Here is a 27500-nt window from a genome sequence, read left to right on the forward strand (position 1 = left end):
GATAAAATCCACCACCCCCCCTGATTCTTTCTTTACAACTCGAGTACTGCTGATATCTGGTCTGGCCCATGGACTAATCAGTGAAGTTGGCGTTTCAGACGGCCTTGAACGCACCCCTCCACGCCGCGCCCCTTCATAGTAGGGCGGGGAGAGGCCGCGTTTGGATCTGTTGATGTCAAAAAGTTACACAAGCAGGGGATGGGGTTTTACAAAAGGGCGGTTTCACAACTGTCAACAAGACCTCACGCCTACACGCACCGTCCACTTATACCGGTTTGACCTGTCAGTAAAAAAGGGGATTGTGAAAGAAGAAAAAACAAATCTGAATCAGTTTAACAGTGTGTGTCATTAGAAAATTATTTGGAGTATCTCCCTTTTTGCTTTTCTATTGAAGCCAACCGTGAACTGAGCGTTTTTTTTTTTTTCAAGCTTTACTGAGTTCGGGTCATCGGAAATAATTGGGAAAACACCGGCATGTTAACGTGATTGCCACGGCTGTGACAAACAAGTAGAGGTGTGTGTGCGTGTCTGGTGCGCATTGGGCTCCGCCGCTTTTACGCATCGCGGACCGTCGTGCGTGGCTTCGCTCGGGACAAACATTTCCAGCATGGAGCTGAGCTCAGTGATCATCACCACCGGCAGCTCCATCGGCTTTTTTCGGCTGGTGAACTCCGGGGTCGGTAACCTGCCCATACCCGAATCTGCGTGCAGGAACGCGTGGAAATGGAGGAATATCTCCACATCGTTCGTGCACAGTCTCATCACGGCGGTATGGGCAGTGCTTTGGTAAGTTCAACTCGACCAGGGGCGAAAATCCCGTTTCATAGTTGGGGGGGACAATAAACAGTAAAATTTTAGAGAATAAATCCAGGGGGGGACAAGGAATAAAAGTTTTAGCCTTCCTTTAATACAGCATTTTGACATTTTCAACTCTATCTCGCAAACAGGCAGAAGACCTTTCTTAGAGTAATACAAAACAATGGTATTAGGTGGAAGGTGGCAATAATACAGCACATCTGACATAATACACTGCAAAACCCCACAATCTTAACAAGAAAATTTGTCTTATTTCTAGTTAAAATGTCTAATTTTTAGTTAAAAAAAATCTCATTACACTTAAAACAAGACTCATCACTGGAAAAAACAACAATTTTCACCTGTTTCAAGTAGATTTTCACTTAAAATAAGTAGAAAAATCTGCCAGTGGAAGTGAAGATTTTTTTGCTTTTAATGAGAAGATAAATCTTGTTCCAGTGGCAGATTTTTCTACTTATTTCAAGTGAAAATTTACTTGAAACAGGTGAAAATTGTCAAATAAGTTATTTTTCTGGTGATGACTCTTGTTTTGAGTTTAATGATTTTTTACTGTTTATTATTATTTTCGGTTTCGGCCACAAATTTTCATTTTGGTCCATCACTACTAAATACTACTGCATTGTTCCAAAATTATTAATTCTGTCTCAAATTATTCTAGGGGGGGACAGCTTTACTAATGGGGGGGGGCTTGTCCCCCCTGTCCCCCCCGGGATTTTCGTTCCTGAACTCGACCAACAGTAGGTTCTGTCCACGTTTTAATTAAATCGAAATCTGCTTTGAAAATATATTGATTTAGGGAAGTTAATTCTGCAAGCACGGATTCTGGTTTCTGTTGTTGCTTTTGTAATTCATTCATGTTTTACTATTTTTTTTTTAAATATTTTATGACATATTTATCTCATTTGTTGAAAAACCTAGATGTGAACAGATTTTGTGTGATGTAGTAAGAATCCTATTGCATGCCTTGTTCTTGCGTGCACAATTTCTCAGAAACGTATGGAGTAAAGTGTGAAGGTGTTGTCAAATTCCCTCAAACGGTCATTTTTCTGTATCTCCTGTTTACCTTTCCAGCTTTTTCCTTCAACCACAGATGGCTGAGGATCTGATAGAGACTCACTCTGCCTTTTCTCATGCATTGGTGTCGTTTTCAATTGGTGAGTAGCAGCAATTCTATTTACTGTGATTGAATATACCGCCACCATCCTATGAGTAAGGGACTTGCACATGTCCTATGGTGAAAGAGAATTTTCATTTATTAATTTTCTACTGGAGCCACTAGGACTCCTGTTATGAATCATCACGTTCCTGTACTTATAATGAGCTTTAATATTCTGGTCCCACTTCAGGAACCAGATTACTTTTTTTTTTTTTTATTATCACTGCTGCCATAGTAACCCCAGCACACAAAACAGCTGTCAAAAGTGTTATGGAAGAAATCTTTTAACCCCCAATGTTTATAATTTACCTTTTGTCCTATCTTGCCGTCCAAAGTTAACTGTTTTGTTAGCGCTCTCTGAACGTTCAAGTTTTAAAACAAATTTTTGGAAAGGTGAACAGAAGCAGAGGTCTTTATCTGTTTGTGGTCTGTGAAACAGTTGCTTTACAGTGGAACTCGAGTAGTTTTGACAGCTGACAGCTACAAATGGCTATTCCTATACTGAGGGAATAGTCCATACCATAAATAACCATGTTGTTTCATTTTCATGATGTGCCCCATTTAAAGAGAAGGGAGTTAGAGCGAAATGTTTCCAAGGAGCACTTGCTGCATCACACTGTGAGAAACATAACTTTAAATATATCATGCATTCTTGTTACCTACTTAATTTGGGGCTAGCTTTTGGGCAATTGCGGTTACCAAAAATGTGCAATCACATGGCCCAGAAAGTGTTGCCATGATCTACATATAGACACCATATCTGGGGAGTAAATGAAGGAAATTGTCGAGCTCTGGTGAAGTTGATGTCCTATATTGAGACTTAATGTGCACCTGGACTTCTCAGTGCAGACTGCAAGGAATATTTCCATCAATATGCAAACCAAATTATGAATTTGTATAAATTGGATTTTGGCTAACTTCATTATGGTTTCCCCAACCTACGAGAACATGTTGCTCCACATTCTTAAAATAGCGACTTGCACAGTTTTTTTTTTCTTTTCTTTTTTTTCTCTCCCTAATGCTTCAATTATTCCAACGCAAATAGTGGCACATGAGGCTCCTTAAATCCACAAAATTTGGGGATTTGTGCCGGGCAACAACAGCTCACAGAGAATGGGATGCTTGACATTCTTTCAGGAAGCCCAGCCCTGGAGGCTGGCAAAGCGAGGAGCAGTGTTGGTATGTGAAGATCAATGAGGGGCATTATAGTCTGTCCCAGGCACCAGGCGTAACCCCTTACGCTCGTGACATCACCAAGATTGTAAATGCGCAAAAAGACCACTGATTTATGCAAGCTGTCCACATCAGATGCCAGTGGTAACAGGAAGGGGAGTCGCAGACCCACACAAGTGCTCCTCTTGAATCCCCCCACACGAAATGTGATTTGATTCTGAAGATCTCAGCAGGTTTTGAGAAGACGTCTGTGCAGCCTTATTCTGTTGCCCTGCTGTTAACCTCACAGTGATCCGCCACAAATGATTCTCCATAGTATTTTCTAGAACGTCTCACAACTCTGACTAATGGTTTATGTGTGTAAAACTGTTGACATCCGTCTTGAAGCTTGACATTTCTGTGTTGCTAAAAGTCCAAAGAATAATACCTGTGATGTTTCATCCATATAATCAATTGATAGTTTTCCCTCTAGTGCTTAAAGATTGTTTATTGGTTATAAAGAAGTACAAATAATGCTAAGCTAGGTATAAACTTGCAAAACAATGAGCCTCAGTTACAGAGTCGGACTTTCCCAGGTGTCCTAAATCAAGTAGAACGGTCATCTCATCTCGGTAGTGATTTGAGTCATGTATCAGCCTGAAACCATGTGCTTCGACTAAGTGGTTTAATAATGGAAAGGCCTGTTCATGTAAACATGCCAGTCGATAGAGGATCTTAACCTGAGAGGGGAAAAAAAGCAACTTTTTGCTATCTATCTTTCCCTCTTTCATTCTCTCTTTCTTTCTTCTTTTCTGGTTAGTAGCCATTAAAAGTCATGCCATGTCTGATTGTCCTCTTTTCAGCGTGGACATTAGCGGTACAGAGCCTGGGCTTTTACTTTGGCATCATTCCCATTTTGCAAGAAAAGAAGTGTCTGTCTTAGGAGGGAAAAAAGATCTGTTTTTCTTCTTTTTCCTCAGTCATACTTTGTGAAAGCTGCATTTGTATTCTACATTTGAGACAGATACTTTTTAAAAACACAAAAACAAGATGAAGGTTGCAACTTGGCTGTCCTCCTTATTTATTGAAGTCACATGCTCCGATTGACTGTTTGTAACTAAGCTTGACCCAAACTCAACCCTGACAGCATTGATTTGAAGCTTTCCCCTTCACCACTGTCAATGCTGTTACATGGAGACTAAATAATGCTAATGCACTGCATGAATGGCTCGAATTATCTGCAGCAAGTGGTATATCGTTTTCTTTTCTTTTTAAAAGGGGGGGGGGGCTCTGCGTGGTTATATCAGTAGGAGTCCTGTTGTCCCGTTTTCCAGCCTCACCAAAAGACCGAAGCTCCCTTATACCATGCCGTACCCATCCTCATCTTTTCATTATTTTTCCAGTTTTCTGAAAAGCTGTTTCTATGGATACAGTTGGTGGGGAGGGCTGGGGGTTGTGGATATGAATAGCCCCACTCCAAGAAGACATCCTAGTTGCCATCGGGGTCGTCATGGAAGCAGCCCCCCCACCCGACACACTTGATTAGCTCAAGCCTGCTCTTTTCAAAATAATCTGTTCAGTTTTGGTTAATTAATGAATTGCTGAACCAAGAGATGAAATAAACCTTTGCCAAATGCTGTTTATCTTCACAGGTTACTTTATCTATGACTTCTTCGACATGCTCCGCAACCAGAAGCTGAGCCAGTCCTGGGAGCTCCTCTTCCATCACATTGTGGTAGGTCTTTCATTCACTGGAAAATTAGCTTTGGTCCAATATTTTATAGACTGGCGAGATATAGTTTACATTTATCGTTACAGACTGCAGAATTGTTAATATTTTCTTTTTTTTTTTTTTTTTTTTTTACAAAATGTGCTGTAAGGAGTCGGAGTTTTGGTTTCAATATACGGTATTTATGACATTCAGATTATGCACTGGCACACCTGTCAGAAGCACACGTGAGGGAGGGGGTAAAGAATGCCGGTCTTACTTGTCTTGTTATAAGCAACAAGTGAGGGAGGAACAAAAGGACAATCAATCCAGTGTGACAGCCCTCCCACCCTCAAGCATTCAACGTTGTTTCCCTTCTTCAGAATGCTGAACTCCACCCGACTCCAGTTTTTTGCTCAGCAGTTACTATGAAATTCTACTGGAAGCCAGTCCTCGTCATGACATAATGATGCTCAGCAGGCTGCGATGTTGAGCAATGTTGTGTTTAGAGTTACTCAAGTGGGTTAACACATCTAATTTTTTTATGAAAATGTCTAAGAATATTTTTATTTGTGGAATTTGAAAATCCGGTCAATGGCCTTGATAACACTCGGTTTATAGTTTAAAGAAGAAACTATACATCATGTGGATGTTCCAGTTAGACGTTTGTAAATTAAAATTAGCTGAAGAGAGCTACAGTCACGTGAAAAGTAATCCCAGCCCTTTAATTTCTTTGCTCTTACTTATCAGGACATAATTTAAAAACCATGGCCTGGTCCTTACAAAGTCCGAGGAAGGTTTGGAAATGGCCTTATGATCAGGCAGCATGGCAGTGTTGTGGTTTCTTCAAAAGGAGCAGGCCACTGGCTCTGATTTGAATCTCGCTTATAGTGTTTGTTTGCAGTTTCCAAGCTCTCCTCGTGCTACCTGGATTTTCTCTGGCCTCTTCCCACAGTCCAGAACCATGCACTTTTAGCTGTCTGCAGGTGTGAGAGTCTGCAAGCATGATATGATATGGGATAAACTCTCCTCCAACCACTGGTGCACCTGAACATGATAAGATAGGTATAAAAAAAGGATTGATGGATCTTAGAAGTATATAATTTTTTATTCATCAGAAGTTGTATGTAATTCGCTCTAAGACCTGGTAAGGATATGATTATTTTTCTATGTCTTGCTATAAACAAGTTCAGAATTGAAAATGACTGTATCTACGACAAGGTGAGTTTTAATTTTCCAGTTTCAGGATTCTCAGTGCGTTGTCAAAGCCGTGATCTGAGTCACCTAATATTCAGATTTTACAAAGACATATTTTAATAGTGGGTATGAAAACTGATTTACTCTTTGTACACACTTCCGTATCTAAAGTGTTGTGGATTCCTACTCTTAAATGTTGATTGGAACGTCTTCTTTTTACAAACGCATGAAAAGAGACATTTTTATCCACCAGAACACACGTTTATCGAGTTTCCCAGTCAGATGATTGAAGTCATAGGAATTTCCCTTCAACAAATACAAGGAATGACGACCACTGGAACAACCGGCTTTACCTGTAATATTAGTTGGTTATTGACTTTGAGTTGAAAAATAAAAGGTCTATTTGTGCTTTTATCAACAAACTATATATTGTGAGTTTCTCCACCAGTTGTTGGTGCTTGTATGAAGTTTGTTTTTTGTGTTGTGGATAATTGCAACACCGATAGATGATGTCTGGTAAGAGCCAATTTTCTAGTGCCGGAAATGCTAATAGTCATTTTGTATCAGTTTTGGGAACCGACTCCAGAAAGTCTGGTTTTTGGCAAAGGACTAATAGACTCAAAGAAAAGATGACCCCTCTCTTTTCCTCTTTTTTTCATTTTTTTTCTCCTTCACTTCCTGAAGGTCCAGTGAATGGGTGCTTTGGGGAAGCCAGCTGGCTTTAAGTGGTGACTGGAGCTCAGGGCGGTCTTCTCTCACATTCACATGGTTCTCCGGGCTTCCCGGGGAACTAAATCTCCTCAACTTTACTCCTTTAGTTGCCCTATTGTACCATCATCAAGGCTTTCATTCATTCTTTTCTGTTTGTTACATAATTTCTAAATTTTTTATTTTTTTTCCCCCTTAAGTTTTGTTGTAAGGTCGCTTTATTTGGCTCTTCTCTTTTTTTTTCACTACGATTTTTATAACATTTTTTTCCCCTCTGTCTTTTTCAGGGAATTAATTAAGCATTACAAAAAAATCTTTTTGATCGGCTTATGCTGGTTGTCTGAATTTTCAGGAGTTTTCCTGGGGAGTTACTACTGAACCAAGTTAAGACCAGCTAGTCGTACAGTGAGGAGTGGGGGATTTCTCTCTAGTCAATCTGCACCCCATCTTTTTCTCCAGTAGTAACAACATTAGTATCCAATCAAGCTTGAAAGAAAAATAAAAAAAAACACATTGAAACAATGTTATTTACTGAGCTGCATTATGTTTTTTACATATACTAATCTAAACACTACACTTTACACTGTTTGTCCAAACAAATCTACCGGTAAAACATGGCCATTCTGGAACAAACTAAGACCATAGCACTGGTCACCAGTCGGCACCAGTCATGATGCGTTTATCTCCTCATCTGCTGTTCTTCTTACCCTGATGGATCCATTACTTACAAGCAGGGTAAATCTGGATAATAATAATTTGATCCTCATGAAACAGAGTAACATTTTCCATAACTAGGACATGTCTTTTGACTAGTTTAGAGACAGAGAAACTACCAACTGTACCAGTTAGATGTGATTTTTTTTTTTTTTTTTTTTTTTTTTTGCTATTATACAGTAAGCCTATAAATGACTCCAGTACTTTTCCAGTGGGAGATTCTTATCAGTTTGCCTTGTTTAATCCAGGTGTGCCCTTAGCTTGCCCCCCCCCTTCTGGTTAGGTAATGTACATAAAACTTTATCTGTGAATGAACAAACATTGAGAGTAAATAATCTGGTGTGATGTCTCATGTGAAAAATCTTCTATGCTCTGTCAACAGTGGAAAAGAAATGTGTTGTTAAATCAGCCAAACATGAGCACAAGCAAAGCCCGACTTTAACAACGAAACTGAAATCCTTTCCCCTGCTCAGGCAGAATGTGGCGTATCAGAACTTGGTATGAAAGTATGATCTGCTCCTCTGCCATGTTTTTCTAAAACCAGGTAAATACATCTGCGGAAGAACACCACCCCATTACACCAAGTCGTCATTTGTTTTCACATAGTTGGAGAAGTATTATGACAACATTGCTTCAGTTCATGTTTGTGGGCCTTATTGTGTACACAGCTCTCTTGGGGGTCCCAACATGGCATTTCAGTCAATTTGGACTTTAAGTGACTGGTCCACTGCAAAATTTCAATTCTTTTTCTTTTTTTTTTTTTTTTAAATTCTTTTGTATATTCGGTATGATTGTGATTATTAGCTTGTTTCCCATCCTATTTCTGTAAGAAAGATGTTCTCACATTTGCCTAAAGGAAAATGTGGCATACATAGGACTTCATGCAAACTGCTCAGGTCTTGTGGTTCGAAATGAGTCCCAAATCATCGCCCTTCCACAGCCATGCTTGATACTTGGCGTGAGTTGTTTTTGCTGATAGGCTGTTTGGTTTTCAAATACGGGGCTTTGCTTTATGGCCACACAGATCCACTTGGGTCTCAGGAAGGAAACTGTTGCAGAGGGTTTGTGGTTTGTTAAGAAGCAACTTTGCAACTCAACTTTTTTTTTTTCTCAACTCGATTTTTTTCAGTCTTTTCTAACTTGTTCTGACAAACTTCAACATTCAACATGCTGATCGATACCTCTGGAGGCTGAAATGCAGCTTTTTTGTTTATTCTAACTCATCTGAGCGTTGGACTTTTTAAAAATTATTTTAGAGTTAACTTCCTGGGATATCAGTGCCTGGAAATATTAGCAGCCTTCTTGAATGTTTTCCACTTGTGAATAATCTTTTCCACTTTTGGAAGATGGGGTCCAAATTGTTTGGAAATTATCTCGTAACCTTTCCAGGTTGATGGACAGCAGCAATAATCTATCTAAGATCACTGCTTCTGTCTTTTGATATTGGCATTCTGGTAACTTAAATGCTCCAAACCAACAAACTCTAAAACGTTTGCTTTTTTTAGAGGTGGTTACACTTGATGACCAGTTAATCAAATGCATTTGATCAGTAGCACTAAGCTGCTACTTATTCTCTTATTTCCTATGCACTTAGTCTTTTACACAGTGTTCCTTTTTCTTTTCTTTTTTTTGTTTAAATCAATATTGCCACAATGTAATATGTGTTCCTCTTTATCAGAAGTTGTATTTGCCTTACTTAAAAATGTGTTAAAGACCTTTTTTTTTTATTTTTGATAGAATGTTGTCACATAAGACCTTAGACCTGGAAAAAATAGCGTTTTATTTTTCATATTAGTTCGCAAGCAAAGAGGCATAGAGAACCAGCATGCGGTCTAACAAGAGATTTGCTGATCTCTGTTGTCTCAGCCCAGGAGAAATAACAGTCAAACGTTCCATGGAAGGTTCTTTTTCCCTTTTTATTGACTGACGGCGTCTCAATAACGCAGGCTCCACCACACACTCACTTCATGTCTCCTGTAACGGTGTGCTTCCTTCGGAAAGACCTAAAAATTGTGCCAGAAATTATTTAAACACTTATGACTTAAGACTTTAAATACCAAATTAGTATTCATTCTGTATGTTTATATTGTTAAGAAACGTTCAGGCCTGGGTGGGTGGTAGAATAAGATGGATACTTTTTTTTTTGCACAGCCTCCGCTGAAATAATTGAGTGGTTAACGGGTTCTGGTAATTAAAAAGGGGGAAAAATCGCCCCTTGGCCTCATTTGCCCAGGACTTTTGGAAATGGTGAGCTCGTAATTAATAAATGTGAGAAATGTGAGAGGGATGCCAAGCAGAGGCTGAAAGGCAAATAATCTTTTTTTTCCAATAGGAAAGAACTAATGCAAGTAACAGAAGCTATGTCTAATGTTCTCTTATGAAAATGTAATCATTGACACACAGTAGAAACCAGATTCAGTTTAGTTCTTCTGATCCCTCTTTGGCTTGTCAATTGCAGGGACTTGACGCTCTTCAGTGTGTCTGCTACTGTTGTTAGTAAATGTTGCACGCATGCTTCCAAACATTAGATCTAGTCTCAGCGTTGCAGGTTAATTGGCTCTTTAAATTTTTGTGCCAACTCTTCTTCCTTGTTTACTTTAGCAGTGGGTTCTACAGTAATGGTAATAATTTCTGCTTTTCTCTTCAAGCATACAGTATTTTGAATAATTTATACCGAGACTAGTTGTATGGAACACTTTCGTTGCTCACGCACATCAATGGGTTAGGATTTAAAAACAGCTTGGATCATTTCTGATCTGCATTCTGTTATTTCCAGAGCTGCAACGATGAACCCAATTGACAAGTCACAAATTTTGGAATGTATTTTTTTTTTTTAAAGCTAAAAGCCACTTCAAAAGGAGACTGCTCCTGTTATTATTTATTTTGTGTGTGTGTTTGGATCTCTCCCCAACTTCGACCGGTGGATGTTACCTGGTAAACCGCCTTCCCAGTCGTCTTGAGCCCCATTTTCGTATGGGAGGAGTTTGAGGCAGACTCGCGTAGCCATCGAGGAATGTCACATTTCAAAGCATGAATGGTTGTCGTTAGTTTCACGGAAAGTGTGTCACAGATAGTTCGAAACTTCGCTAGAACCTGATAAACCTGTACAGCATCTTGTGTCACTTAGTTAATCAGGTCTTTCTTTACTTTGGCTAGTCTAACCACTTTGTTCTAAATGTCTATGAAGTCCTGAAGTAACTTTGGTTTATCTGTGGGTCAGGCTGCTCCTCCCCTTGACCCACACTCTGGTGTGACACCACATGGAATGAGGGTCATTTCTCCACGTGCCCAGTGTCAACATCAAGTGTGCTTACCGTGCACTGTTTGATACTCTGTTTTTGGTTAGATGTGAGCATAGCAAAGAGCTGAGAGAGCTGAAACGACTTAAGCAACACAAAGGCAACAGTATCATTCCACATATTGGGAATAATGATGGCAAATGATATGGCCTTTTTTTAACCAGGAAATATTGTGACAGTGGAAACCCTGTGGGTTCTCCTGTTCTGTGTGTATCCACACAGCTGGATAGACATCTGGTCTCCACATGAACCTCCAGCTCCCTTGAGTGACACACACACATATTCACACAAAACTCCAGCTTCCTGAGAGGGCGTCTGCAAATGTTTGCTCCCCCCTCAGAACATTTCTGTGCTGCAGCCATACTCCATATATCACACTCACTGCTCTGTTCTCCAACCCCATATCCTGGTATGACTTCCAAATATCTCCCCCATTCCCACACATCCACCTACACTGCAGCTTGTTCGCCCCCCACACATGTCTACAAACCAATGGGAGCCTCAGTGCTATAGTAGTGCTATATCTGGTCTGTGTGTGTGTGTGCGTGTGTGTGTGTGTGTGTGTGTGTGTGTGTGTGTGTGTGTGAAGGAATCTTATTTTTATTTTTTTCCCTTCTCATCATCTCATGGTATGTCTTATTCTTGAAGACATTCTTTGTCCATTGTTTCTGGGTTAGAGGGAATTCACTCTTATCAATGCAAATACATCAAATAAAAATATCCACCAACAGATGGGTGTGCTGAGCAGCACTGCTAGAAACGGCAAATCTTGCATTGTTTTATTTATTTATTTTTATACGAGTTTACATTTGCATATTTTATGCAGTTGTAGAAATGCATTAATTTCTCTGTTATTTGCCTTTTGAGTGTAGAAAGCATGTGTAATGGATGCCTTTGCAATCAACACTCAAATGAGAAATATTTAATATCCATACAAACCTTGAAGACAGGAAAAAGCTGAAGTGGTAGCATTGTTTGGGGATTTAAAGTAAAGGAAAAGGATATGCACTCAAGGTTTCTCTTTTTAATGAACCTTTTGAAGGCATATATGCAAAAAAAGATTTGCAGAAATGAAGAAAAGAGCACAGTTAATGCATTCATACAGAACTGCGCCTTGCTTGTCAAAGAGCCTGGAGGCTTCAAAAGCAGAGGGCCCTGAATAAAAAAAAAAAAAAAAGAGGCATTGGTTTGGTTCCGGTTCACAAAGCCACCAGGAATGCTGTTCGTTTAGGTGTTCATCCAGTTTAGAGGATGGTGCAGCTGACACATAGCAAGCTGCAAGTTTTAACAGCAAGGTGCTGTCCCCGGGTGCCACACCCAATGACCTTGAACTACAGGATTTTAAAAGCGATGGGGTTGGGTGTGTAAGCATGTGAGGCAAGAGCATAGGAACAGCCTTTATCATAGGAAAAATTTAACTTTTTTTTTATTATTATGGTTTGTGTGTTTTTATAGTGATCTTTACATTTCTGACATTACTGCAACAATTATCAGTGGTGGGTGGGTGTTTTTTTCTCTTTTCTGGGGATCTTGCTGGTATGGGTTAAACAAAAAAAATGGTATATTTGAGTCTAAGTGTATATGATATTAAATATATTTTATTGTAATGTGGCACAACTGGGGTGTGGTGTGTGTTATCCTTAACTTTAGGGGGAAGGATTGCTATAAACCTCTAAACCACTACAAAATAAAATTGCATATGCGTGGATATATATATATATATATATATATATTTTTTTTTTTTTTTTTTTTTTTTTTTTTCTTTAAATCATTCACAGTCTCAGACTTTGAACACTTTTGGTTTTGATGAATAGTTATGACACGTTTGGAATGAGGTTTCATTAACACCAGTATCTGCCCTTTCATTACAAAGTACAATCTTGGTATAAATATTTTAAAACCCATCTGTGTGAGGGACGCCAAACCTGCATGCTGATAAATTACTTGTTTCTAAATCTGTCCAAAAAGTAGATCTAGATATGGCAAATCATAGTTTTCATGTCTGGGAGCAGAAACTGTTTGAGCTATACGTCTTCAGTCTTTCCAATCTAGGTGCCAAGTTGAACTAACTCTCTGGAGCCTCGGGCTACAGATCATATTTGCTGTAAAAACACACAGTAGGAATTGAGTTGACTCTCACAACTAACCCCTCAGAAAAGAAATGCAATAATTTGTCATCATGACTGCCTTATTACTTATTCATTACGCTTGGTGCCTCTGACTGACGCTTGCAAATGTCTATATTCTCTCTTTCATCGTGTTTCAGATAAACACTGTATTATACGACAAAGTGTTAATTTCAATTTCAATGTATTTATTTGGTAAGGGACAATGTACATCAATCAGCATTTAAAAAATGTAGATGCACCCAGATTGCAGCCATAGGCTGGTTTACATCGGTAGTCCCCCTGCCAGATGTAATCAGCAAAAGTCATACAAACAACAACAATAATAACAATCACAAAAAAAAAAAAATATAGCACACATAGCATATGCATTCACAATAGAGGTCAATGACGATAAAAATAATGCTGGGGAAATGAATGGTTTGAGAACTAAAGTGCTGTAGTGCTATTTTGTACCTGCTGTGGTACATGATAAATAATAATAAATAGGTAAATGTTAAAGTGCTGCCAGTACATGACTATGGTACATGCAAAACAAAATAAGTAAAAAAATAAATAAATAAATAAATAAAGTAAAATAAGTAAACAAAAATAAAGATTATAAATAAATAAACAAAGAATAATGTTTGTAGGGGTCTGTACGGGGTGTGTAGATGAAGTTTGAGATTGCAGCAATGCAGAGTCCGGTACTTAGTTATTGTTATAATTGTGACTAGTTGTGGTAGTTAGTTATATTGTGAGGTAGTTAATAGATAAGCAGTGGAGGAGGGAACCAGACTGCCATAAATACAGAAGTGATGATAGATAGAAATCAATCATCATCAATAATATTATTATTATTATTATTATTATTAAGGGAAAAAAAAGAAAATAAGGACCATACATTGCATATCAACACAGCTACTGGGAATGACACGTGGTCTCAAGGGCTTTCTAGTGCTTCAAAGTTATGATGGATTTGAAAAAGCGCAGGTATTATGTTTCCTTCCCTCCTCCTAAAATATGGACAAGGCACACTGGAGACATTGCACAGTTTATCAAAAGTCACCAATCAGTCACACAAACTCACTTCACGTGAATGAGGTTGCATGTGGAAAAGAGGAAAGATATGCATTAACTCATCTGAGTAGCCCATTCATTCCTACAAATGAAAAGCCGCACAACACTGATTGACCATATTTACGGTGTGTTTACATGCGTCTATGCACATTTGTTGAGTTTCTTATCAGATGTTTGTGACAGAGACAAGCTAAAGTGCTCTGCTGTGCTGCTGTCATCTGACCAGCGTTAACAGCAGCCGCATGATTTTAGTTAAGACCACCATCTCTCAGTTCTCAAGATTAGACCGTTTCCCTTTTCAAACTTTGGACTTGCTCTGTGTGAAATGTATGGGGACAAACCCTTCCCTCCATTTTATGTCATAAACCGTAGCCTTTGTAAGGCCCTCTCACCTGCTCACCACCTCATTTGTTTTTTAACCTATCACCTAGGCCTCTAAAACGTCAACTTCACTATCTTATTTCCTGCCTCTTTATGACTTGCACTAAAGCAGCTGCCTGTTCAGTCAGTGTAGCAGCGTTTATGTAGTTAGGTGCTTAAAAGGTCGGGGAGTAACATGCAAGTGAAGACACTTGAACGCTAAATAATCAATGAAACTGCAGCCGTAACCTCTCATGTCAAATGGAAATTCAAATGTATTAGCTCTAGTAACATATATTTGCAAAGTAATTTTACAGTCAGCTTATAATTTATCTGCGTTTTGACTTAAATAGACACTAAATCATTCTCTTTGCCTGACTCCCATTTATGGACGAACCAGGGTGACACATTGAACTATGATCTCAAAAGATGAAACCCTTTTCTTTTTTTAAAACCTTTTTTGATGAGAGGGGTGAGTGAAAGGTGAATCTTCCTGAACCTCCCTCCCCAAAACCACCATCAAGTTCTTATTTTTTTGTTTTTGAGTGTGTAAAATGTCCCCAGGCTTCCTGTGCAACATCATAGAAAACCATCCAACAAATAGATTGCTTTTGTAAAGATAGTAATAATATAAAAAAAAAAGATTGACATTGTGGCCATCTGAATCTTGATTTTTATTTTTTATTTCTTGAGCTCATATTTTGAGCTGCCATGGGTGACTGTGTTACAAACTGTGTCAGACAAACCTCAAATTTGGAGAGCTTTCTAGTTCAGACCATGGCCTCTCCCTATGCTAAAGTTTCGTTAGCAGTGATCCTCAACCTACTTGCATGGGAAGCATTTTTTTTTTTGGCTTTTTCACAGCAGTACTATGTGAATGAATAAAAAACACATTGAACAGTTCTTTGTGAAAGTAGATAAATGCTGAAAGCTGTTTTCCAAACCAAGACCAGCCTATTAACCTGATGTTAGCAGCTTCACAGTAACAAACTGGCATGACCTTAAAGAAGTGAACTATGATGGGATTTTCATTCGTTCAGCCCCAACCAGCTCGGTGTTATGTCACTTCGGTGTTCTACCTGAACTGCACGTTTAACCCCCCCAAAAAAAGAAAAACCTCAAGTAGATATGTTGTTGTTCTGGGATCTCAGTGCTTAGAGGTCCGGGACAACTGCTTGGTTTAAATGCACACTACAGTCTCTTCTTTTTGCAACCAGAGGCATCACCTCCTGCTGGTCCCCTGCTGCAGAGAGATTGCAGGATAAAGACACCTTCAGATTAGCTTCACTGTTCAGATGTAGAGAATGTTGTTTTCTTTTGTTTAATCCTCAGTTTTTCTTAGACGTTGAAGCAGGCTGGTAGTAAAGCTGCAACACACTAAAAGGCAACGGTGGTATGCAGTAGATAGCAGCAGTTAGTTTATTTGCTCTTTTGGGAGAGATGATGCTCCCTTTTTCATGCTGCTCATTATTGCAGCTTGAGTAAAATGATGCACATTGGTTTTGTGGTAATTGATTCATATGACCTATAAAATGTAAAAACTCAAATTCTGTGGCAAATATTTGAAGCCATAATAGCACACTCGGGGGGGGGGGGGGGGGGGGGGGGATATAACATACATGTTTGCAGTGGATTTCAAACCCATTAAAGCAGCACGATCTAACTTTTCCACCTTAATATAATATTTCCAGAGTCATTGTGATGGTACATCAACTTCCAACAGGTTTAATGACACCTCTGTCATGGTCTGAGGGGTCTGTATCGCCTTCACTGGCACTATGTAACTTTGAGGAGCATGGTAGGAACCCTTTCACACTACTGGTAAAGCTCTACCGCTTTTGTCCAAAGGAGCTGCCAAACTCAACAAAAGCTGAAAGTTACATTGTGCTGCTTTAAAGAAACATGTTCATGCTTGTGTCCAAACTGGCATGAAAAAGGTAAAGCCTGGAACCCACCAGCGTGTTGACCCTGTTGACTGGCTGTGAACTCTGAGACTATTCCCTCCCTAACCTTCCTGTACTTTCTCCTTTCTTTTTTTTTTTTACCACATGGCATCATTTATCATTCAACGCTTGCTTTGTCCGGTAGAAAAGGTTGTGCAGGTCCCAGACCTGAAATTCTCCCTTTTGAACTGGGCCAGATAGCAAGTGACCAGCTGGTTTTTCTGGTTTTGAGTCCAGAGCAGCCGTAGAGGGGTGGGGGGAAATAAGTGAGGACTATAACAAGAAGCCAAGCTTTGTTTTAGATAAGCAAGACTGTTCACTAAAGTATACTCTCTGGATGCCAATGTTTGGTCTGCTTTAGTTGCAAATATGTGGCAGACATGTTTGCTTTGTGAGTAATAAAAGAAACAATTACAATCCGACCAAAACCTGCAAACGGTGAAGGCTGGATTGAGGGCGCTGAGCAGATGCACCTGTAACGGTTTGGATAAGCCTGAAAACATGAACTGGCCAGCTCAGTCTCCAGGTTTGAACCTGGTCCGCCTGGTTTGGGATTAACTGGGCAGAAGAGTGAAAGAAACATGAACTGGCCAGCTCAGTCTCCAGGTTTGAACCAGGTCCGCCTGGTTTGGGATTAACTGGGCAGAAGAGTGAAAGAAAAGCAGCCTACAAGTGTCACACATGTATACAAACCTCTGCAACAGAGTTGGGAAGAACTTCTTGAGGAATATTTGATTTCTATTGCAGAAAAGAAAGCCAGCCAGCTGTTATCTCTGACAAACGTGACAACGTTGGTGAATCAAAAGTTTGGGAGACATTCTGGTTTATAAATTGATTCCATGATTTCTTCTTTCTTTTTTAAAGTCAATAGTTTATGCTCTACGCACAATGAGACGATGCATAAATGTCAATAACAAACTGCAAAAATGTAGGTGTTTTCAAACTTCTGACCAGCAGTGTACATCTGGCTTTACTAACGCAGGAAATATGATTTTTGTAACCCACCTAGAAATAAATTGTTTGTATACATAGACCAAAGATTATTTCTGGAACAATTGAGCAAGCATGTGAGCACTTGTCTGCTTTAGGCTTGTACATCAACATAGACATTTTTACTTCTCAGGTATAAGACTTTTCCATTGCAATGATGTATTTTTATCAGGTTGATCTGGTCCTGGGTGGTTCCATGTTCATTCGCATGTAGATGTTTATTCATACCTGTCATCACACTGTTTCTGATATGACCTTTACCCCACTGGCTATAGGTGTTTGTTTCTTGCAATCCTCAAAGTTAAAAGGTTTGAGGATTTCTTTCGTCTCCCCACCCCCGCAACAGAGCTTCATACAGTATCAGCTTTCACACGTGCTCTCTCGCTCTCATTACCATTAACCGTACCCAGCCACCATCTTTACACTCAGTTTCCCCCTGGAAGCTAAAACAGGTGAAGGTCGCTCACAGGGGTTTAGAGAACGTCTAATTGAGCCCACGGGGAGGAAGATGCATGAACAAACAAAGCCTTTTGTTTTTCTGCCCTTTGTGTGGATTTGACACAAGTATGTATATTGTAAACGTAGAGTATGAGGTAATTTTTCAATGCTGCATGATTATTAGGATAAAAAAATTCTCATTGAACATGGAAAAGTCTTAGTAAAACAAATTGCCCACTAGGCTCTTTTTAGTATTTCTTTTGGCTACCTTTATTATGTACAACAGTGTTCAGCAGCTATTTGTGCTTAAATTGTTTGCATTTCTCTTTTTCTGAATATATAAAAGTAGCAGTATAGGCAAGTTTTTGTTTCAGCTTGTTGATTGCACGTTGTTTGACGGTGGAATAATGAGGTCATAGACTGGGTTGGTTCCTTGTGAGCCTCACTTTTACCATCTGATAACCACCCACTCCATATGATATATCCACAGAAATAATGGCTCAAAGCACAGAGGAGGTGACTCTGCCGCTGGGAACCCAAACATGATAACATGATTCTTGTCCTTTTGATTTTTCATTGGAGACTGAATCCCTTTCTGCATCTTTTGGTTTAAACATGAAATAAGAAAATACAGTTACAGTGCATCAAAAAAATATTTTGTCAGCCACCAATTGTGCAAGTTCTCCCACTTAAAAAGAGGAGAAGCCTGTAATTTTCATCATAGGTTCACTTCAACTATGAGAGACAGAATGGGGGGAAAGAATCCAGGAAATCACTTTGTAGGATTTTTACTGAATGAATTGGTAAATTCCTCAGTAAAATAAGTATTTGGTCACCCACAAACAAGCAAGATTTCTGGCTTTTCACAGACCTGTAACTTCTTCTTTAAGAGGCTCCTCTGTCCTCCACTGGTTACCTGTATTAATGGCACCTGTTTTAACTGGTTATCAGTATAAAAGACACCTGTCCACAACCTCAAACAGTCACACTCCAAACTCCACTATGGCCAAGACCAAAGAGCTGACAAAGGACGTGAGAAACAAAATTGTAGACCTGGACCAAGCTGGGAAGACTGAATCTGCAATAGGTAAGCATCTTGGTGTGAAGAAATCAACTGTGGGAGCAATTATTAGAAAATGGAAGACATACAAGACACTGATAATCTCCCTCGATCTGGGGCTCCACGCAAGATCTCACCCCGTGGGGTAAAAATGATCACAAGAACAGTGAGTAAAAATCCCAGAACCACACGGGGGACCTAGTGAATGACCTGCAGAGAGCTGGGACCAAAGTAACAAAGGAACCATCAGTAACACACTACGCCGCCAGGGACTCAGATCCTGCAGAACCAGACCCCCTGCTTAGTGTCCCCCTGCTTAAGCCAGTACATGTCCAGGCCCATCTGAAGTTTGCTAGAGAACATTTGGATGATGCAGAAGAGGATTGGGAGAATGTTATATGGTCAAATGAAACCAAAATACAACTTTTTGGTAGAAACACAACTTCTCGTGTTTAGAGGAGAAAGAAAGCTGAGTTGCATCCAAAGAACACCAAACCTACTGTGAAGCACAGGGGTGGAAACATCATGCTTTGGGGATGTTTTTCTGCAAAGAGACCAGGACGACTGATCCGTGTAAGAGAAAGAATGAATGGGGCCATGTATCGTGAGATTTTCATCAGCAAGGGCATTGAAGATGAAACGTGGCTGGGTCTTTCAGCATGACAATGATCCCAAACACATCGCCCGGGCAATGAAGGAGCGGCTTCCTAAGAAACATTTCAAGGTCTGGAGTGGCCTAGCCAGTCTCCAGATCTCAATCTCAATCTCTGTGTTGCCCAGCGACAGCCCCAAAACATCACTGCTCTAGAGGAGATCTGCATGGAAGAACGGGCCAAAATACCAGCAACAGTGTGTGAAAACCTTGTGAAGACTTACAGAAAACATCTGACCTCTGTCATTGCCAACAATGGTATATAACAAAGTATTGAGAATAACTTTTGTTATTGACCAAATATTATTGACAATAATTTGCAAATACATTCTTTAAAAATCAGAAAATGTGATTTTCTGGATTTTCTTTTTTTTGTTCATTGTGTCTCTTAGTTGATATACAGGTACCTGTGATCAAAATTACGGGCCTCTCTCATCTTTTAAAGTGGGAGAAGTTGCACAACTGGTGTCTGACTAAATACTTTTTTGCCCCACTGTACGTTTTTATGTCTCCCTTATAGAGTAAAAGAGTGACTAATATCATAAATGATTTAACCTGATTGGTCCTACTGCTCCACGCTCCATCAAAATGCTAACCCTGACTAATAGTGTCTCTTTGCACAAAGCAATCGGTAATCTAAGAAATGTAAAATTATGAAAATCACCATGTCAGTCTGCATTGAAACATTATGTAATCTCAAAACACCAGGCACAATATTTGTATATGTTGTTTTTTTTTTAAATGCAAAACCCAAATTTAACATGACTCTGGACCTTAGCAGGTGCTAATTTTAGGCTTTGTTCACATGTTTTGTTTCTGACTACCAAAGTTTCCAGATGGACAGTTCTGGCCCTGCTGCTCTGTGTAAAAGCCATGGTTCAGCAGAGATTTGTCTGACAAATGCTGAGTCAATTCCATCATGATGGATCCAGGGGATTACTGTGAGTCAACGTCAACACAGGGTGCTGGAAACGGTGCTGGCAGGGGAAGTTGGCCCCTATTCTTTATGGATAGGCAGCAGAGGCTCCATCATGCTCACTGAGATCATCAGGATCCTTTTTGTCCAGCTGTTCAGCCGTATGAGGACTTTTTAGCAGATGGTATCCAGTCTTAAAGTGACAGTCACTATGTGCACACACAGCTTTATGGTTTTTTTCTTGCACATTAACCATAGAAAGCCTTGAAAAGGTGACATATTACTGAGGTGAGGGTCTCTGGAGCCCTGTTACATATCCGTGTTTATAGGCCACGGTTGACTGTCATTGGCTCAACATGAACAGTACAAACACCAATAAATTATGCTCAACCACCATAAACAGACACGTGTAGGAGATGTTATGTGTTCTCCAAGAATTTCTCCGGAAGTAAATCATACACGGTCCAAATTTAGAAAGCGCTTCACACATACCTGCCCTACTTTATGAGATTATGAAATAACGAACTTTTTTGTAACTGAATCTTATCTTATCGTAGACTTGGAAGATAAGATTTTTATTCTATTTCTTTACCTGTGCTGTGTTCCATCTTGTGTAACGTTGCCAAATCAGATTACCTTGTGGATGAGCCTGAGAGGATAAAAAGCCCTGGTTCATGCGGTTGCTGCTGTGGCCAGATCTAAGCTGGTGTGTAAGTAGGTATTTACTCAAGTTAAAAGGAATGATCCAGATAGTTCTGCTTCTGTACGTCTGTTTTGACTCTGGGCTCTCATGCAGGGAGGTTTTCATAACTTGACCCCTCCCACCCCCGTGATTGCCAGAGGAAAACACTGGCTTTGTATGCTAACCTGTGAAGTACATCACTGAATCTCTGGGGCCAGATTTTTGGAAAACTAGGATTCTTAATCTGATTTTGCTTGACACAGTGGATTTTTATCCTCCAGGGGGTGATGTGGGGGTTTTAGCTCCTGTGTAAGGAATGACGAGCCTTTTTGATACTTTTATGTGAACCTACTTTCATCAGAGAGTTGGTAAACATCAGCTGGTGAATAGTAGATGTTACCTGTGAGTGAAATGATAAAAAATGTTACCTGTGAGTGAAATGATAAAAATGTGTACAGTTGCTCCCTACTTTTATCTGTTTCATCTGTTGTGTCGTTGAGTCTCGAAGTCTGCAGCCGCCCGAGTCACAACATACTGGATTTGAGAAATCAACAAAGTATGACTGTCCTCCATAAAGCTTTTTGGGTTAGATATTTTTTTCAGATTTAGCCTAAAACAGAAAAGATGTTTGAGTATGAGCCAGAACTGTGCACTCAGGATTACTTTTAAGGTGCTGCAAAGAAATATGTTTATCATCTGGGCCCCTAAAATGTCTGTTTAAAATAACAATCATTTTAATAAAGGGGAGAAAGATGAATGAATGAATGAATGAAAAACTTTATTTCGAACATGCTAAAATATATATATATATATATATATATATATATATATATATATATATATATATTTAAACCGAAGAACAATAGTTAAATAATAATCATGATAAATACAGTATAATATAAATCATAACAATCATAAACAAAAACATGCCTCACTGGCTTTTTTTTTCTCCTTTTTTTGCATGCTCGAAATGGAGCAGGGAGAAGTTAAAAAACGTATTTAGCCCTGCCCCGGGGAAGATGATGAACTTTATAACCAAAAGCACAAACGACTAATTGATGCATGAGTTGCAAATGGTCACCAATCTTCTGATTGATTGTTACCTGCCTCAGTCTCTCGCTGGTCTCATCTATGAGTTTACAGAGTCGACATATGACAGTTACGGGACGAGCTGTGGAACATCATATATATGTGTGCATGAGTGCACGTGGCTTGGAAAAAAGAAAAAAAAACCTTTGCCGTGTTGACTCAACTGTCTGGGATGAGGCCGGCTGTTTGTTGCTAAATAAAGCGCTTCAACTTTAATCAATGTGATTGCTCTCATCAATGTGCCATTACGAACTGAGGTAGGCAGTTTGACGTAGACTGTAATCACTTCGTTTGTGTAGGTTTCGGCTCATATTTTATGTTAGTTTAAATTAAATGCTCCTGTTGTGAAATATGTAGTTGGGCTTTGTGGTCCCGAACGTTTCAGCTTCATGCTTGCAGGTCAGATTTTCCCCCTGAAAGACATGTTTTTTCTTGTTTATATGTAGGAGTGGTCTTTATGCCCAACAATACAATTATCCCAACACGGATATAGATGTATGCTTTTGTTATAAAAGTGCCCAGTAAAGTAAACCTTTGAACCTTCATGTAACATGGGCAACAAGGGCTAATGCGGACTGCTACTGATGACTCTGCTCACATGTCCTGTTGCCTAACTGATAGCGGTGTGCAGCATGAAATGTCACATGAAACACAAGCACTAACAAAAGCAGCTTGTTCAGCTGATGGTAAAGGCTGCTCTTTTGCATCAAATACAATGTTTCCTGTAATTTCATTCCCCATCCAAAGACTTGATTCTTTTTCTTTTTTTTCTTCTCCTAAACTTTTTGTAAACAAAGCATCTTAGGCTGTATGATGAACAGTGAATAGAAGTGTACTGAAACTGAATCAAGCCTGCTCCTGGCATAGCTGGCTAAACAGATTTCTTTGTCTAGATTTCATCCTTGCATCCCTGCCGCGACACCTTTCTTCTCAATCAAAACACACCAGAGACTTTACGTAATCCTTTTCTATCCAACTCTTCCCTGTAAAGTCCTCAGACGCGGTTTGTTTGCAGTTTCTATTTACTGGTCTGTTTTTTGAATAGAGATACTGCCACCTTGTGGAGGTTTTATGCCAGTTACATTCCAAGCTTTCATAAGGACTGCTCAGCAGAAATTAGCTATGGGAGCAGTGACTATTCAAAAAAAAAAAAAGGTTAAGTCATCGCCTCATGGTTTGTATCATCATAACATCACAACTATTATGACATTTCTCCTCTCTGTCTTCCTCTGTAGGTGATCACCTGTTTTGGCCTCTCTGTGATGTCATGCCGCTACGTTGGCTTTGCCGTCGTGGCCCTGTTGGTGGAGATAAACTCTGTGTTCCTCCACCTCAGGCAGAACCTGCGCATGGCCAACATGGCGGCGAGCACACTTTACCGCGTAAACAGCATGATCAACCTGGGCACGTACGTGGTGTTCCGCATCAACACGCTGGCCTGGATGACCCGCTGGCTGGTGCTCAACAGGGACAAGGTGCCTCTCCTGGCCTACACCCTGGGCAGCGTGGGAATGGCTATCATGACCGCCATGAATATTGTTCTCTTTTGTCGGCTGCTCAGGAGCGACTTTTTAAAGAGCACCACCCGGGAGACCAAGAAGGAGAAGGAGATGTAGAACTGTTCCTGCTCCATATTAACACCCTGTGGCTGAAATTTGGTACCGTGTTGCCTGTTTGTAACGTACTCATACCTGGAAGATACGTCCATCTCTCACTCTCTTCAGGTACATGCACTGTGTAAGTGTAATCTAATGGCCTCACCTGTGATCACACATCCCTTATGCTGTAGGAAACATCCTCCCAACATTTGCGGTTTTTGACCCTCTGCTGGTGTTCATTTTCACCCCATCACTATGAGGCCTTGTAAACTGACACCTAATGCCTTATTGTCCCGCCGAATGTTTCAGCTTAATCTGCTCTAAAATGTAGCTTGCGATAAGTGAGGACACTGCTTATAAATCAAACCCTCCAACACATGTATAGCATCATTGGAAACAATGATACAGTATCTGTTCATTCGTATACTGTACCATTATATAAATTATGAACGCAGTATGCTGTTTTCTCTGAAATGCCACTGGATAAGATAATCAGTGGGACCCAAACCTTGTTTTAACACTCCCACTGCAGAGGTGAATGTTTTTCTACCAAATCTCCTCAACTAAAAACCGCCTGCTACCTCAAAGAACTAGTAACAACACTCTGCTTCATCCTAACACCTGCTTTGCTCTATGTTGGGCAGTTTGTTAGAGCGACGCAAAGAACATTATGAATGACAAAAGTATGTATATAAATGTATTATTTAGTAAAATCTGTGGATATCCAATAAATCCTTGCTTTGCGTATCACTATATAAATGAATAATTAATACTGAGATTAATATTTTGAAGCAGCTTTTGAATAAAATAAAACTGATTTTACTTTGAGGAAAAAGTGCATAAGAGGAAATGACTTAAAGTAAAATGTTATACTTTGTATTAATCATTAAAGAATTGAGAAAAAACAGGGATCAGTCATGGCAGGCTATGTAGAAAGTATAAATCTGCAGTAAAACCCTAATACTGAAAATGGTCAATGTGATCTGGCATCGAGGCTGAAGGTTAGTAAAACCCGGAGGAGTTAAAAGCAGATTCTGCCTCAAATGGTTCAACAGGTCGGTCGCAGTGGCATTAGTTTGCTCCAAAATCTCCATTGAGCCATATATTGCCTCCTTTTTTTTTTTTTTTTTTTTTTTTTTTTTAAACCAAGTTGGCACAATTTCCCGTGGACTGACTGAAATGTCTGTACATCATCTGGTCAAACTTCCTTAGAAACGGTAAAAAAAAGTTCACTTTTAAACCTTTTAAAGTCTTTACAGCGTTGTTCAAAGCAGTCAGATTTAGGTGCTGGAATCAGCTGCAAAACTCCATCCTTTGTTTTCTGAGGATCATGCAACATGATGCAAAGATGAACAGGGATAAAGATGTGGAGCTGGATAGTTCTTCTCTGATGTGAGTATGTGTTGCCGCAGTACCTATCAGATCTTATACAGTTCACCAAATGACATTTTCAAAACCAGGTAGCCCCCAAAGTGACACATCTTAGAAGTGAATTTTTGGTCGTCACTTCAGGCATCCAAATATTTTACTATTCCCATATGAATGGATTTGAACCGTTTTAAATGACAGGAAAGCAAGACGGGCTCGATGATGTACAAAGTAGAGTATTACAACCGACCTTTTAATATTTTCATCAGCTCTCAGCGTTTCCATGGTGCACCGCGTTGGCTTTCAGTCTGCGGTAGGAGCTTTCAGACAGGCCCGGACTGCCATGCTTCCTTTAGCCAGTGGAGGACAGCACATTCCTTGACATCGCCTCAGTGACCTCAGTGCAGCCAAGACCACACAAGACATTTGTATTTTGCAACCTTATTTTTGTAGATCCGTGCCATCTGATCTTTAGTTTGAAATATGCCAATAAATGCAGCAATTATTCCTGGGGTGGCTGGAACAAACGGCTCTGAAATCTGTGAATACGGCAAACTGTTGAAGACAAGACTCCTGCAAGGTTACTGTCTCTTTTTTAACTTGAACCATTGCATTACTGCCCGCCCATGACACGGAAACCTTTTGATGCCGTTTCATTTTTAATTGTTGCTTTTGTATGTATGTTTGTGTGTAATAAGTGTTTGGCTAATTGTGTATTTTTGTAATTTATTTGTACTATCAAGTGGTGGATTAAAGATCAAATGAACACAATATTCAATAAGTTTTCCTGTGGTAAAGAATAGCTGATTCTTTGCTGGTATAGTTGTTGAAGTCGTGTTGTCGGAGGGTGTTTTGCCACTTTTCCCCCTTTGTTGCTTTCCCTCACTGTCTTTCACAATGAGCTGTTGTTCTCATCAGTTTTCATCAGTTTAAATCTGTAGACGTTGGAATCCTAATACCAGGCTGTCCCACATTGGAAACAGTGTGTGAACTGATTATCTGTACTTGCTGATTAAATGAAGCCTTGTGCTTGTACATTTACATTCTGGTGTACGCGTTTAAAGCTGTGTGGAGCTGATGCAGAGGCATGAAACTGGTCCACAACTTGATCCTTCCCCTGATTGTGTGTGCAGTAAACTTTGAACATTACTGCACTAACATTAAGGCACTGTTTTTTGGGGTTATTATTGTAAAGCTAAGTACAAGCCTCTTATAGAGCTTGAAGTATCTCCTTAATTTCTTTTCTATCATTCACGTTTGTTTTGTTTGTCGGTTTTTGTTTAGTTTTTTTGTTCGTCTTGTTTTTAGGGCAGCTTTGTGGGTGTAGTGAAGACAAGCGGTGACATTTGAAGTTTATTTCTAACAAGCAAGTTTATTACTATGACTTTGTAACACTGCAATGCTAACACCCTGTTGCGTGTATGCTGCCATTTATTCCTTATTTTGTCTGGGTGCTTGAAAGGGTTGGGTTTTTTTTTATTATTTGGAATTGCGTGAAATATTAGTAACAGTCTTACCTGCAGTAGAAGGTGGTTGCATCTGACTTGTAGAATCAGTATATCTAAATCAATACAAACCTCATCGATACTACTTTGGTGCCAGTCAATGCTGTATTGGGTTTTTAGAGAGCTTCACTTTCAACTAGGGAGATATCAACTCATTTGCTGTTTATTCTACTGCAGAGCGTTGGTGTATAACATCGACAGTGTTACATTGACTGATTGAGTGTAACTTATGCATTGGAATGCATTGTTTTTAGAAAATTTGTCTTTGTGGCCACTATTTTGAATCGTTGTCAGCCTCCTCAGAATTCCATCTCAGTTCACCTCAATTCAAGCGTCTTGACCACTGTCTACTGCAACTAAGACACTTAATACGCATAATTACTTAACATCACCAAAAGAAAATCTCCTTTTTAATGTAATAAAACATTGCATGCAAGCTCAGATGTTGCCTTGTGTTAATAAAATAGCATAATGTTAACAAGCTGTTGGCATCAACAAGCTCTTTTCCTGCTCTGTGCTGTTTTTGTCTGGCTTAGATTTCTAAACACAATCCTGCCAAGGTCTCCAAGCGATGCTTTGGTTTCTTGTCTGTGGCTGGCTGGCACAAGTGAAAGTATTTCAGGATGCATTTGCAGAGAAAGTGGCAGTGGTGAAGAGTTAATGTTTTGAAACTGCCTCATAGACCTCAGCATGCACAGAAACAAGAAAGAACCCATTTTTTTCGTCACAACCAACAAACTGAAATATGTCCTCCTTCATACATCCATGTACTGTCATTCCCAACCCCCATGTCCTGCTCTTGGGTTGTAATAAGCAATCAGACTTGACCCTGTGCTGCTTTTGAGGATCTATGACCCCGTCTTTAAGGGAGAACCCTGAAATATTCAGACCAACTTCTGAGAACTAGCCTATTAGTTTTCACAACGCTCGGCTAATACTGTCACATACTGTCATACAGTTAAAG

The 27500-nt window shown here is 39.6% G+C and overlaps 1 protein-coding gene across 1 annotated transcript; it reads left to right on the plus strand.

Moving 5' to 3' along the window:
* The first annotated feature begins 205 nt into the window (after window positions 1-205).
* Window positions 206-26762, plus strand: tlcd2 (TLC domain containing 2). Its single transcript, XM_061719300.1, has 4 exons — window positions 206-786; window positions 1888-1970; window positions 4777-4859; window positions 23301-26762. Exons 1-4 carry the CDS (start codon window positions 608-610, stop codon window positions 23679-23681), a joined length of 726 nt encoding a protein of 241 aa, XP_061575284.1. The 5' UTR covers window positions 206-607; the 3' UTR covers window positions 23682-26762.
* Window positions 26763-27500: the final 738 nt, after the last annotated feature.

Source organism: Cololabis saira, chromosome 4 (genome assembly GCF_033807715.1).
Source record: "Cololabis saira isolate AMF1-May2022 chromosome 4, fColSai1.1, whole genome shotgun sequence".
Classification (NCBI taxonomy): Eukaryota; Metazoa; Chordata; class Actinopteri; order Beloniformes; family Belonidae; genus Cololabis; species Cololabis saira.

Excerpts from the sequence above, each read along its gene's own strand:
- tlcd2 (XM_061719300.1), top strand. The coding sequence starts at position 608 with ATGGAGCTGAGCTCAGTGATCATCACCACCGGCAGCTCCATCGGCTTT. Across the intron at positions 1,971-4,776 it reads ATTGGTGTCGTTTTCAATTG|GTTACTTTATCTATGACTTC; the intron begins GTGAGTAGCAGC and ends TTATCTTCACAG. Across the intron at positions 4,860-23,300 it reads TCCTCTTCCATCACATTGTG|GTGATCACCTGTTTTGGCCT; the intron begins GTAGGTCTTTCA and ends CTTCCTCTGTAG.